The 13,342-nt window shown below is 36.8% G+C and overlaps 1 protein-coding gene across 10 annotated transcripts in view; it reads left to right on the top strand.

Moving 5' to 3' along the window:
• BNC2 (basonuclin zinc finger protein 2) overlaps positions 1–13,342 on the top strand; it is a 381,816-nt gene that overhangs the window by 339,908 nt on the left and 28,566 nt on the right. For 8 of the 10 annotated variants that reach the window (XM_038171273.2, XM_038171274.2, XM_038171271.2 and 5 more), the window contains one exon: positions 6,228–13,334. The exons of 1 other annotated variant lie outside the window; for it this stretch is intronic. In XM_038171273.2, coding sequence (XP_038027201.1) covers positions 6,228–6,888 — 661 coding nt within the window. In that variant the 3' untranslated portion in view covers positions 6,889–13,334. Of the gene's footprint in view, positions 1–3,895; positions 3,927–6,227; positions 13,335–13,342 lie in introns of those variants that run through there. One more of the 10 variants, XM_038171280.2, reaches the window with a different exon arrangement.

Below are 13,342 nucleotides of genomic sequence, written 5' to 3'. Positions count from 1 at the left end.
AGATAGGACTGGGTTCATCCAAAGTTGGCCTCTAGTCATGCATAGAAATCCTGACAATTTCTATGCCAGTACTATTTTTACTCTATGATAAATTCCTCCTCACTCACTTCAAAAAGATATAAAAGGATGGTCTAAAGAAAAATAAACTATAATAAACAAGCTTTTACATTTTTATTTCCAATATATGGATATTATTAATATGGAATTAACAAAATCATATTCATTGACAAGTAAGGAAAGAAAGTGCTGAAGAGAACCCAGGCTGGATTTATGAGCTGTTTAAGTGGCATGGATATTTAACTGACCATGTTTCCCAAAGTTACAATCCCCTTTCTTCTGTAGACGCATGGCACAACTGTATCAAGAGAAGCTTTCTAGTAATATGTGGGGAGGAACCAACAGTGAGTTCTACTTATGGAAGAATACTTCCACGAACTTCAGAAGAGAAAGAAAATACTACCACCAGTGGGATCATGACCAGAGTCAGAGAGCTGGTGTAGTCACTGTAGCACTGTGCATTGTGCTGCTGCTGAAACAGCCATCTGAAAAGACAGTGGTGAAGTGGGAAGTGGGATTCCCCTGTGAGTTGGCTACAACCACAGATTTTATCACTATCATTATCATCTTTTCAGCAGTACTGATGTATTCTTAAGATCACTGTGTTTAGAAGGCTGAATTCCCGCCTGTGATGACTTTCCACATACTTTTGTCCAGAATATATCTAATTCAATAATAATAACTTGGAAGAAGATGTTAATTATATGAAAAATCAGGCATTCTAGGCTTCCTAAAATAACCAAGAACTTTCTAAAGCTTCCTTGCCACAACAGGCTGCATATCAAAACAGCCTGGAAAAACATTCTCCTTGTTTTTAAGGGTGCAAGACATGTATTACGGAGTTGAAGAGATGCTTGAATCATCTTTGGCACACATATTATTTTAAATTATCAGAACTTACCCTCTTCACTATTCCTTGTTGCCTAGCATGGGGTAGATCTGTAAACTGGAGCTGAGTGAGATCTACCTTTAGTTCAGCTCTTTTGACTTCATAATTCTGTCTTGAAGACTGCAATCACCAGTTCTTTTTTTTGTAACATTTCTATTGCCAGGATCAAATCTCTTAATTTGTTAGCTGGTGCACAAATAAGTAGTCTAAGTCCAGAGTCATTCAAATAATTTCACAGGGTCAAATATTTTATGTTTTGTGTATATATGTACACTACTGCCATTCATTTAGGTTCTTCAACCTTTTTTTCTGTGCTGATACAGCAGTCACTGCAGTGTAAAGGACACCAGAGATAGCCTTAAATTAGCTATCTCAGGGATGAGGAATATTGGAGTCATGGGAAGCTGGACCTTACCTGTTTTCAATGTATCTTGCTTTGTGATTTTCTGACTTGTTTAATTACAGGGATCGTGCACTGGCACAAATCACTGTGACCAAGCTGTGCCTCAGCTTACACAGGGAATATTGCTTACGTGTACCTGGGAATGGTACTCTGGGGTGGAAGAGGTAGTGGCATTGTAGATCACATCAGGGAACAGAACAGCTGAAGAGAGAAACTGCAGGTGCCGTGGCAAGGAACAGCGGAAGAGATGACAAGGCTAGCACTGGCTGAGGGCTGCTGGAGGACTTGTTAGTGTCTGGGTGTGATTAAGCAGAGGGGAAAGATTTGCAAAGGACTAGAATTAAATACTTCAGTATGGTATGGAGAAAAGAACCTTGGAGCAATTTAAGATGGCTGAGTGAGTGTTGCTTTCCAAGGAAAAAAACAGCAAGGAAGATCAGCATTGGATGAGGGAAGCGAAGAAATAGGAAATGGTTACAGTTATCAAGATGAAAGATGGTATAAGCTTGGCCAATATTTTTAATTCTACTTTTTTTTTTCTTTTTTTTTTTTTTCCTGTGATTGCTGTTTGCAGCTACTGGGTCAGAATACTGAGTATCTGCCACATACTCTTCTGCCTTTCCATTTGAATATTCTTCTTATCTTCATAGAAAATTATGCTTCATTTTTACCTGTAAACTCAACCCTATTCTATTTGGCAATTGCGAGTGCTTGCTTTTTTCCAGAACATCTTCTTTTTTTGTCTTTCCTGGTCAGTGGTCTTTCCAGTCTGCCTATATCTTCTTTCTTAATTATTTTTTCTGATGAAGACATTATTTGTAGCTGTTCCTGCACACATCAGCATGCTCCTGCACAGGACTCTCCTTGGTCATTGTTTCCCAAAGAAACCTTGGGAATGCTTCAGCCAACCCTGAAAAGAAGCATTCTTTATGCAGGGCACTTTTCAAGCAGCATGCTATATGGGGTCTTCAGTCTTTGCCCCAGAGTGCAATGTTACATTTAATTGTGCAGTGGTCAGGAAAGGGATTCAAGGTCAGGCATTTTAGATTTGTGCATCTATGAAAATATACTTTTCCTTCCCTCTTATCCCAGCCATTGTTCAGGTACTGGAAATGTGTTCAGCTAGTAGCTTTAGCACACAGTGTTGTTAATTCTGTCAAAGTTTTAGTCTGTGTGACATTGGCTTTATCATAAGATTTCAAACCTTCAGCGTTCAAATATATGTGTTGTTTTTTTTCTCACAATACCTAACTGAATGTTTTTGCATATGGTATTTAGAGAAAGTATTAAACACAAGTGAAATAGATTAAGAAATGAATGTAAAAGAATCAATTCTTTTGAACTGTGGTTGCATAATGGAAATCGACTGCTATGAATGAACCTATGTTCAGAAGTTATGAACAGCAGAGCTAATGCACTGCCATGAGTTCATCTTTATTATTGCATTACACCTGAATCAATTGATAAAGTAGCTTTTTTTTTAAGGCTAGGAATGGCACTTAATTGAATAAAAGTCAATGTAATTATATTAGGAGAATCCAACAGTACTGCTGACAGCGGAAAAGGGACACTACTGAGTAGAGTGCCAGAACTTGTCCACACATTTCTGCACATCGTTTGCCTGACAGATATTATGGGCTGGTACATACTTTAATTAGATTACTGATTGCCACTGCTGTAAGTGAGAATTGAATAAGAGAGGCATCTCTCCATATCAGAGCATCAGCAGGGTTTGCATCCTTACACTGGTCTTTCTCAGAATAGTCTCTGTCCATCTGGGGCTCAGTGGCCCCTCTTTAAGATGATTTATTCTTATCTCTTCATTCAGTGAATGTTGAAGTTATTTTCACTTCATGGCTGGCTGCTGTTTTTCCCAGCAACAATCCAAAGAAACAGTGAGAGCTAATGTGTGAGAAACAGCAGTAACAGTTATACTGACCAGTTTCTGCAGCGTAGCAAATTTCCAGGGGTGGGGGGAATTGTAAGAAGTAAACCCACGAGCACTTTATGAGTAGTTTGCAGTTAGCATTATGATGATAAGCACAAATGTGCTTTTATGGTCATGTGCGGACAGACCTTCACAGTAAGCATTTCCTGTACAGTGCTTAGCAACTTTACCTGGGCCTTTATGCCATCTGACACCAGGAAGGCAAGGGACTGTCAGGACTACTGTTTGCCATTCATGTGTGTGTCCTCTGTATGCATCTGTTCAGAGCTCATTTGTGGATGATGATGGGGATGATGTGAATATGCTTTGATTAATTTGCTTTAAGTTTTTCATGTTGTGTGGTTGAGACAGTATCCATTAGGACAACAGCATAAGTGAGATTACAGTTGACAAAAAGAGTTTCACAATCAAGACTTTTTTAAAGTCTGTAATTTATTAGTTTCAAACATTATTTTCTTTTGACTTTTTTTTTTTTTTTTTTTTTTTTGACCAGATATGTCTGGATTGGAATGTGAATTTGTTCTTTCTCTCTCTCTCCTCTTTCTTTCTTTCTCTTTTTTCCTCTCTTCTCTCTCTCTCTTTTGTGATCTCAATTTAGCAAAAGATTAGAAAGCTGATCTTATCACAAGGTAAGCTCAGCCTTCCTAAGTGCAGTGTGGGGATATGCATAATTACACTTCTGCGCCTCAAAAAACAATGGTGCTATATTTGCTTGTGTGAAAGAAGTGCTTCCCATGTGGGAAAACAAACAAGGAATGCTCTCCACTTTTTTTCTGCCCTTGCCCATACCTCTCAACTGTCTCACATTAGAAGAGAAATTCTCCATTATAGACCTCCCTTACTGGAATATTTACATCCTGAGCAGATATTATTGAATTAAACTGCAGTTCAGCATCAGTTTTATGTCAGAGAACAGTTACCTGCACTTGCAGGTGAGTGGGTTGGATAACTTCTATTGCTGTTATCTTTATTTATTAACATAAATTAAGAGTAACAGATAGATTAATCATAAAATAAGTGACATAAAATTAGAGACATTGACTCCGCATCAATTTAATCTTCCTACATTTGCATTTACCTTTTTTATCTGCATTGTATTACTGTACTGTGTTTTGGACTTCAGCTGGTTGAGAGGTATGTTTCAAAGGGTTTCTTAAAACAAAAGCTTACAAAAAGGAAATATTGCTAATAGTTATTGTTTCCGTTTCTTTTTTTTTTTTTTTTTTTTGTTACCATAGGATCTGAATGTTTGTAAAATATTTGATCATTGTTATGTTTTCCCGTGTCAGTTTTATACCTAGTGCTTTTTTTGCAAATTAAAGTATTCCTATGTTAAAACTCTCTCTTTCTCTCTTTCTCTCCCTTCCCCCTTCCCTCCCTTTTCTTTTCCCTCCTACATTTGGGCTCTGATCTGCAATTTATAATGGGCAGACAGACTGGTGAGTCTGCATGTTGTAAATTGCGGGTTTGGGTCCTTAGCTTGCAAAGAATGTTCCGCAGTAGAACTTCGCTAATTCTTTTGTTACTGACTTGAAAATCCAGTCAGCCTCCAAAAGAAGCTAAATATTTGTTGTTTCCTCCACAATGGTGTACATTCTGAATACTAAACACTAAAGTTTTCTAATATTGAAAACTTTGTACTGATTTCTCATCATTAAACACTTCAACAAAAAGAGCATGTTCTGCAGTCAGAGGTCTTTGATATCTGTGTTCGTTGGTTGCATTGTTAATTCAGAAAATGCAGTTTTTCAAAGAGGGTTTTCTGATGCTACTGCAAATCAGTGAGGTTCTACTGCAATGGAAAAATAAAGCCGATGTCAAAAGTGGAGAGTAGAATGCAGCATTTACAATAATAAGCTGGTTTACACAGTTACTAACCCAAAGGCTTATGTTTGTTTGCAAATGTAGAGCTTTACTTCTTGAGAACAAAGGCCCTGATCCTGTAAAACTCTTGAGAATATTTTAACTTGCAGCTCTTGGGATCTGGTCCAAAGACCACTGACGTCAGTGACAGCTTTTCCAGTGTCTCTTGAGCACTCACAGTGACTTCAACACACACCTAAGCCAAAGCCCATGGTTAAGTGTTTTGATCGATTTGGGGCAAAATTCTGATTGCCATTAGTAGTTATTTTGCTGGGTCATTCAGCACTACACAGACACAGTCCTGGGAAGAGTGCAGTGAGGAGTGGCAGTGTCCTCCCAGAAGGATGGCATCAGTGACTTTGGCTAAGATTTTCAGAAACTTACATGTGGATTTCAGAGACTTGTTCTCCTAAACCTTTCAAGTCTTCTCCATCTTGATTTGGCCCGATTCCGAGTTCCTTTATACCAGAATTACATTATCAGAATCAGGACCTCTGACTATGTATCATTTGGTTACCTTTATAAGTTTCTTCTCCTATATTTCACTTACAGTTATGTGAATATATATGTATACGTATTATATATTTATATGTATGTATGTATAAATATATAAGTATTTGGTTATAGGTACAGATATAAAGATAGATATAGATACAAACACACACAGATATTTTAAGTATTAATCGTGTTTACTCCTGAAATGAGGCTTTAGGAAGGGCAGCAGGGATTCAGGGACCAAGAACATCACTTTGCATTTTCTGTTAGTCCAACTTACTATTTTGCAAATATCAAATAAAAGAGCTATAGCTGCTGCTGGGGACTAATGTTGAGGAGCAGTAGCTGAAAACAAAAATGATATGAGGGGGGGTTATTTTGCTTCATTTGTTTTGTTTTTATGTTGCAAATTATTCATTTTTAACAAGACTGAATTTTCCAAGAAACACGAATAGGGGATATTTGTATAAGTTACTGCTAAGTCAGAATTTGGGTTTGGTGCTTGGCAACTTTGTGTTTAATCAAAAATACTGTACATTTTTCCTTTCTTCCCTTCCCTCTTCCTTTCCCAGACACAGTGCTAATATAAACCTGCACCGTAAACTGTTGACCAAAGAACTGGATGACATGGGCCTGGACTCCTCACAGCCTTCTCTTAGTAAGGACCTCCGTGATGAATTTTTGGTGAAGATATATGGCTCTCAGCATCAGATGGGGCTTGACATAAGGGAAGACACCTCCTCACCTGCTGGTACTGAGGATTCCCATATGAATGGGTATGGCAGGGTCATGTCGGAAGACTATATGGTCCTAGACCTGAGCACCACCTCCAGCATCCAGTCCAGCAGCAGTATCCATTCCTCAAGAGAATCTGATGCAGGAAGTGATGAGGGCATTCTCCTGGATGACGTCGATGGGGCAAGTGACAGCGGGGAGTCTGCCCACAAAGCAGATGCCCCTGCCTTAGCTGTAGGTATGGGCACTGATGTCCCAGGATCCCTCATGTTCAACAGTGTTTCGGTGAGCAACGGTGGGATAATGTGTAACATTTGCCACAAAATGTACAGCAACAAGGGAACCCTCAGAGTGCACTATAAAACAGTGCACTTGCGAGAGATGCACAAATGCAAAGTACCTGGGTGCAACATGATGTTCTCCTCTGTCCGTAGCCGAAACCGGCACAGTCAGAATCCCAACTTGCATAAAAACATTCCGTTCACTTCAGTAGATTAGTTCAAGGATGGACACGGCATAATGCCAGCTCTCAGAGAGGGCCCACCACATTTGAACTGCCATATACAGCCTCCCTTGATATATATATATATATATATAAATATACATATATATATAATCTTTTTCTTTTCTTTTCTAACAAAAGAAAGAAACACCAGGTGCTTTTTTTCCCTCTGTTGGTTGTTGGTTTATTTTTTTTTCCTTTTGGGGGGGGATAGAAATAAAAATGTGGGATCTTTAATCTGGGGTGAAATACCCTTTAAGAAAAAAGCAAAGCAAGCAAACAAACAAACAAACAAACAAAAAACACAGAGAAAGCCTGCAATTGTCCCTAGTTCTGTTAGAATGTTCTTGGTCATCTCCAAAGAGACAATTTGTTCTACCCATGAGCTTCACCTGAAAAAAAAAAAAAAAAAAAAAAAAGAACAAAACAAACAAACAAAAAAAAAGCAAAGGAAAAAAAAAAGAAAAAAAAATCTACTTAGTTGTCTTTGTGTCTTCTAAGCATTGGGGATAATGTTCTACTAAGCATGGCTGTTACACTTGTATATATATATTGAGCCTTGACAGGCCTATGATGTAAAACAATTGTATTGATGGTGGTTTAACTCTTTTTTTTTTTTTGCTTAATTTTTACAGTTACATTCAGCTGTTAGATAAGCAGGAAAAATAGTTTGCTGGCTAGTTCTACTCATTTATGTTAGCTTTAATGCACATTTTTAAAAGAACCACGGTCTTGTTTTAACTACCTGCTAGATATAAGTAATACAGAGGTGCTGGCATGCTTTACAGTACCTGATCTGATACAGTTTTTTTTGTCTTGTACTATTACATAAATCCAGTCATGCACTTTTTAGTACACTACAAGGGGATGTGTAATAATATCCATGCTTTTTTTTTCCTTAAACTATTGCCATATTTTCAGTAAGTGTCTTTAAAAAAATACACTTAGATAAAAGTGGTCTGGTCAGTATGAGGGCATGAATGCCAAACAAAGAGTATTAGTGTTTAGTGTTAATACAAAAGTGCCAACTTTGCACACGTTTTAAAAAAAAAAAAAAAAAATGGAAAAAAAAAGAAAATGTAGTTACTTATCCACCACAACCACAATTGTAGTTTTTGGACTACAGGAAAAATTACTGGGGAAGGAAAAGGTGTAAAGTGAAATACAGAATTCTTGGTGCTTTTTTCAAGTGCCAACTATTACTAGAAACAATAGAGCATCCTCATTCCTTATATAATACACTACATGAAAGAAAAAACAGAATTGTGTCATGTGAATCAGTGGAAACTTTTTTTTTGTTGAACATGCATAATATTTGGGGATATAAATGCTGATACTACTTGTCACAGAACAAAGATGAATATAATTTTGTGTGCTTCTTACTATGGCCTGGATTCTTTGTGGTGTTTAAAAAAAAAAAAAAAAAAAAAAAAAAAAAGAACAGGGAAATAATGTTGACTATGTTGTTCTGTAAAGTTGTCTTTTTTTTTTTTTTTTTTTTTTTTTCCAATAGAAAGTGCTGTAGTATGATTAAGGCATGTTTTATAGAAGCAATCAAAAGAAATTAGTGACAGAAGCACTTAGCTCTGAAAACATATGCTGGACTTTTTATTGAGTAACTTTCCCTTTGGACAAATTAGAGGCCAGAGAAAGGATCTCTAGGTGTGTTAATGTTTTCTGTTTCACCCACATGGTTTGTCAGAAAAGAACTAAAGTCTGAGGAATAGAGCATGCAAGAGAGACACCATGGGCAGGAGCAGGAGAAGGAGCTGTCAATTGAGAAAGGCAGAAAGAATGAGAGGCTGTCCTGTGAATCTCTTTTTGTTTCCGGTGTTTACACATGTTCCTTGAGCTGGTAAACCACACTGGCAGCCTGAGTTACCACAACATACTGACTGAGTGGTGGTATTTACTTAAGTTCAGCCTACAGCCAAAACCATTAGGGTGTGTAGAGTTGTAGACTCTTTTCTTTACAAAAAAAAAAAAAAAAAAAAAAAAAAAGCAAAAACAACAAAAAGGATATTTCAGCATACAATAAAATATTTGTTCATTGAGAATGTGTTCCTTTTCTGTATTTACTGACCCAGAATATTAGCCAAGAGTCAGAAATGTTTCTTTTGCTTTAGCTTCAGCTGTTTTGATTTGCTGTGCATTTCGATCATTCTTACCTTTATGTCCACTTGAGTACTTACACTTTCTAGAGGAACTTCTCAATATGGATTTCCTCTTTTTTCACTCTTTATGCATTTCAGTAGTCATGTTTCCAAAAGTAGGAATCAATAGCTAATAAATCAGTACTTCCAGCTGTAGAAAAAAAGAGAATTTTTTTTCTAAATGATTTCTCACTATGGTTCTGTGGGTTACAAGCCTCTGATCATTTTTTGATTCTGTGCACTGATGAAACCCCAAAAAATTTTGTGGATCCCACAGAAAACATAAGGGATTTTTACCTTCTGGTTTAACAAACAAACAAACAAAAAGTTTATAGCAAAAGCTAACCAGTTTCACAGTGTCTTTCTTTCAACTTTTTTTTTTTTTTCCTCAAAGTCTCTACTACTTTGCCTTGTTAAATTGCGTAGAGTGATGTGCTTTGCTTTGTTTTATGTTGTGCAAACTCAGTGTGTTAGTGACAGAGGGAAATTAGAACAGTAAAGGTGGATTCTTCTCAAACACGTGGACCTTTGTAGTGTTACCTGTACTGCACTCCCATCCCTCTACAAATCATGCTACTTCGAACCAAGCAAGACATAAAGTCTAAAACCAACAAAACAAAAATTGAATATCTACAGAAGAAAAAAAAAAAAAAAGAAAAGAAAGAAAGAAAGAAAGAAAGAAAGAAAGAAAGAAAGAAAGAAAGAAAGAAAGAAAGAAAGAAAGAACAGAATAAAACAAAACTAAAACACTGTTTTGAACTATGTATGATATAAATAAATATTGTTTTTAATGAAAAACACATTTGAGGTATATAAATAATTCTTCACTGAATGAATCACTGTTCTGCATTCTTATTTCACTCTGTTTCTGTTAGAGGTCAAATGGTTTTGGTAAACTTGTTTGGAAACTTAAACATCATCAGTAGATAAATTCAGCATATGAATTACATAGGAAAAATCTGTTTATTACACAAAATGAAACAGGACTTCATAAAAAGCGAAGGAGCAGGAACAAACCTCCAAAAACTGTTACAAAATCCACAATCCTACTCTTATGGCATCCTAAATTTCATTCAGATTGTGCTTAAGCCCTGTAGAAGATATGATCTCCATGTAAGAGAACTTCGTGATGGACAGACTATTGCTCACTGTTATCTTTAGGTGAATCAAGTGCTTTTACTGTGCTAGTGATACTAAAGTCAGAACAGTCTAGGTTTTAGGAGGGCACACAAACTTCCATTGAATTGAATGGTATTTCCCTCCTTCCTATTTACCAAGCATCTCTATGAGGATCTGTGTTTATCAGAAACGTTCCTATGATAGAATTGGTATTACTTGCAATTTTCTGAACAATGTTAAAAAAGGCCAGATGGTAGAATTTTGGTTTTACTGACAAAATTAACACAACTGCTAGCATTTCTAGGTGATCTCAGCAGAGATGCACACTGTAATCACTATAAAGACTGAACCTCTTATTTGTCCAGCACAGGGCATAATGGCGTGATGACAAGACAAGTGTGCTGCTGCTTATGCCATCATAACCTGTGGCTATTCTCTCAGTTTTCAAGACTGTCAGTCTAACCGTTTTTACAAGAATTAGGCTGAATTTGAGGAAGGGGAGTCATACAGAGGCTCTTCATCTTACATGGAAATTAGTTCCTTGTTGTTTAGTTCCTATAGTTATTGCAGGCATGCTTTCCACAGTGTTTTACCATTTTGTTCATGCAAAGTAGTTGCATATTTCTGTAAATCTCAAACAGGCTTTGTCCACTTTTTTGTGGACAAATATCTCTGCATGCTGAATCTCCTTTAGAAACAGAATTACTTCTCTTGAGATGTTTATGCATTTTTCTTGCTTATGGAGAGCACTCTTTTTTTTTCTTTCTTTTTTTTTTCAGGGAAGCATGCAATACCAGTTAATCATTACATATCTTTTGAAAGACTGTGTGGAAAAAATTGGAAGGAAAACAGCACAGTCAAATCACATGAATTGGAACCAGGAACTGAGCATTAATACCACTGGTGGCCTCATGTCACTGCTTAGTTTTTGGCAGATCACATCACTCACCTGTTTATGTTTCACTCCATTAAAACATGGCTAATACTAATATGCTCTTAGTGCATATGGGTGTTTCTGTGAGGATTAATTATTTAGTGCTCGTACAGAGCTAATTTATATTTTAAATATTTCTGCACATCTTACACTATTTAGCCAGTTTTTCTAAGTTGTATCTTAAACAGCTACATTTTGTTACAGCTGAGATTTTAACTTGGCCTCTTAAACTGTAACTGGCTCCATGGTGACACTGTAGTAATGCACACAAAGTATAAGCACTCTGTCACTGAGTCACAATTGAACTTGATAAAATGTGGAAGGTAGATTTAAAAGCCTGTAAGCACTTACACAATGCTCTGAAAGATCTCTCAAAGGCTTTTCATGACTAAGCTCATAAAATTTGTGTTTCTCAGATACTTCTCACAGCAGAAATTGTGCACCATATTTTGCTGTGAGTAAACTTCATTATATTTCCTTCCTTCCTTCCTTCCTTCCTTCCTTCCTTCCTTCCTTCCTTCCTTCCTTCCTTCCTTCCTTCCTTCCTTCCATTCTTCTACCATTGTGGAAATGAAAGTGTACTTTCTCTGCCTATTCCAAAAGTTTATAATTTACCATCAACTATGTGTTTTCTTTTCCATCCACAAATCAGGAACCGTTTAGGAAGAAGCGTCAACAGGTACTGAACAGTAAAGCAGATGCCACGGGAGGTCAGTACCTCTGTAGATCCAGTCCAATATAGCAAATAGAAAGTGAGACTTCATACCCTTGAGGTATATGCTTGAGTTTTCCCTGATTTTTATTCTTCTCAGTTAACGCAATTAAGGATTCAGCATAGTTAACTACATGGGCAAAGAGCTGCGTAACTATCTGGAAAACCCAGAAACATAATGATACAGGGTTTGTTTTGTTCCAAAGATAGGAACCACTTACAAGAACAAGCTTTAGGTCCAGGATATTCTCTTTCAATGAGTTTGGTATTTTAAAATCAAATTATATGGTTTGGATCTGCTTTTTGATAGGATTGTTAGAAATCTCAGCCACTGTCAGAAAACAGGGCTTCTTTTCAGATATACATTTTTACCCAAATTCTGCAGGACATTTTCACAGCATCATTGATGGCTGAGGAAGGAATAAGGGAGGGAAAGTGTTTGATCTAGATGTGCACACATGGTCCTCTAAATATTATGTGCCAGTTATGTGAACAGGAATATTAGCACTTCTTCTGTCCTGGGAATGTTTTTGTCACTTTTCTCTTTGGGTTGTATTAACAGAATTGTTCTTTTCTTATTTCAAAAAAGCAGCAAAGGTATCTGTAGTAAGGGTAAGGAGGCAGCAGGAGTTCTCTGCGAGGAGAAGGTGAGTGGCAGACACATGATGGCAGCTGGTAGATGTCAGTTCCTTCTTTTTCTTTTTCTTTTTTTTTTTTTAAACTTATGTCACTACTTTGCTGCTATAGTAACTCAACAAAACAGTGACTCTAGTGCTACTTTGTGAGATAAGCATCAGCATATCCTGCCGTCGCCACATGATGAGTTGCGCTTTTTCCCCCTTCTGTACGGACATAAAAGGAACTCTTTTCCATACCCATTTTTTCTTTATGAACAGAGCAACATGATACAATGGACTGAACCTTTCACCCACACATTTGCCCAAGTACGTGTCTGTTCTAGTCCCACAGTTTCTGTCTCTTCTTGCCAAGCAGCATTATCACTGTCTTTAAAATGGCTGGCAACAAAAGGAAGCAGCAACTTTTTTATGTGAGTAAGATATCTTGAGTCTGTAGTAGTCTTTATGTGGCTTGTTTTCCCTAGTCAAGCCATGATCTTAAATAGCAACTTAAATGACAGCTTTGATTTTGATATTGATCATGTATATCCCAATACTGTTGCTGTTACGGCATTGTTGGCACTGGCACTGAAAGGAAAACTGTTCTTAGCCGCAAAAGGGTTAAAAAAATGGACATGTTTTTGACAAGTCCTCTGACTTTTGCCAGTATTATTGTTCATTATGATGACACTGTATTATTTTTTTTTTTTAATAACAGCTGTAGTTGTCATAAAACTATTTTCCGATTCCTCTCCTTTAAAGTGTGGTGTTGTAAATTCATGTGACCTTTCCTGCAAAGAATAAATATTTCTTTTTTATATAAGATCTCAAGACAAGGCTTGGTTTGTAACAAATAGTGGCCCATTACAAAGCAGGAAAAAAAAAAAAAAAAAAAAAAAAAAAAGAACTGAGCTG

Source organism: Anas platyrhynchos, chromosome Z (assembly GCF_047663525.1).
Source record: "Anas platyrhynchos isolate ZD024472 breed Pekin duck chromosome Z, IASCAAS_PekinDuck_T2T, whole genome shotgun sequence".
NCBI classification, from domain to species: Eukaryota; Metazoa; Chordata; class Aves; order Anseriformes; family Anatidae; genus Anas; species Anas platyrhynchos.
The sequence above is the reverse complement of the archived record's forward strand: the minus strand, read 5'-3'. Positions and strand labels throughout refer to the sequence as shown.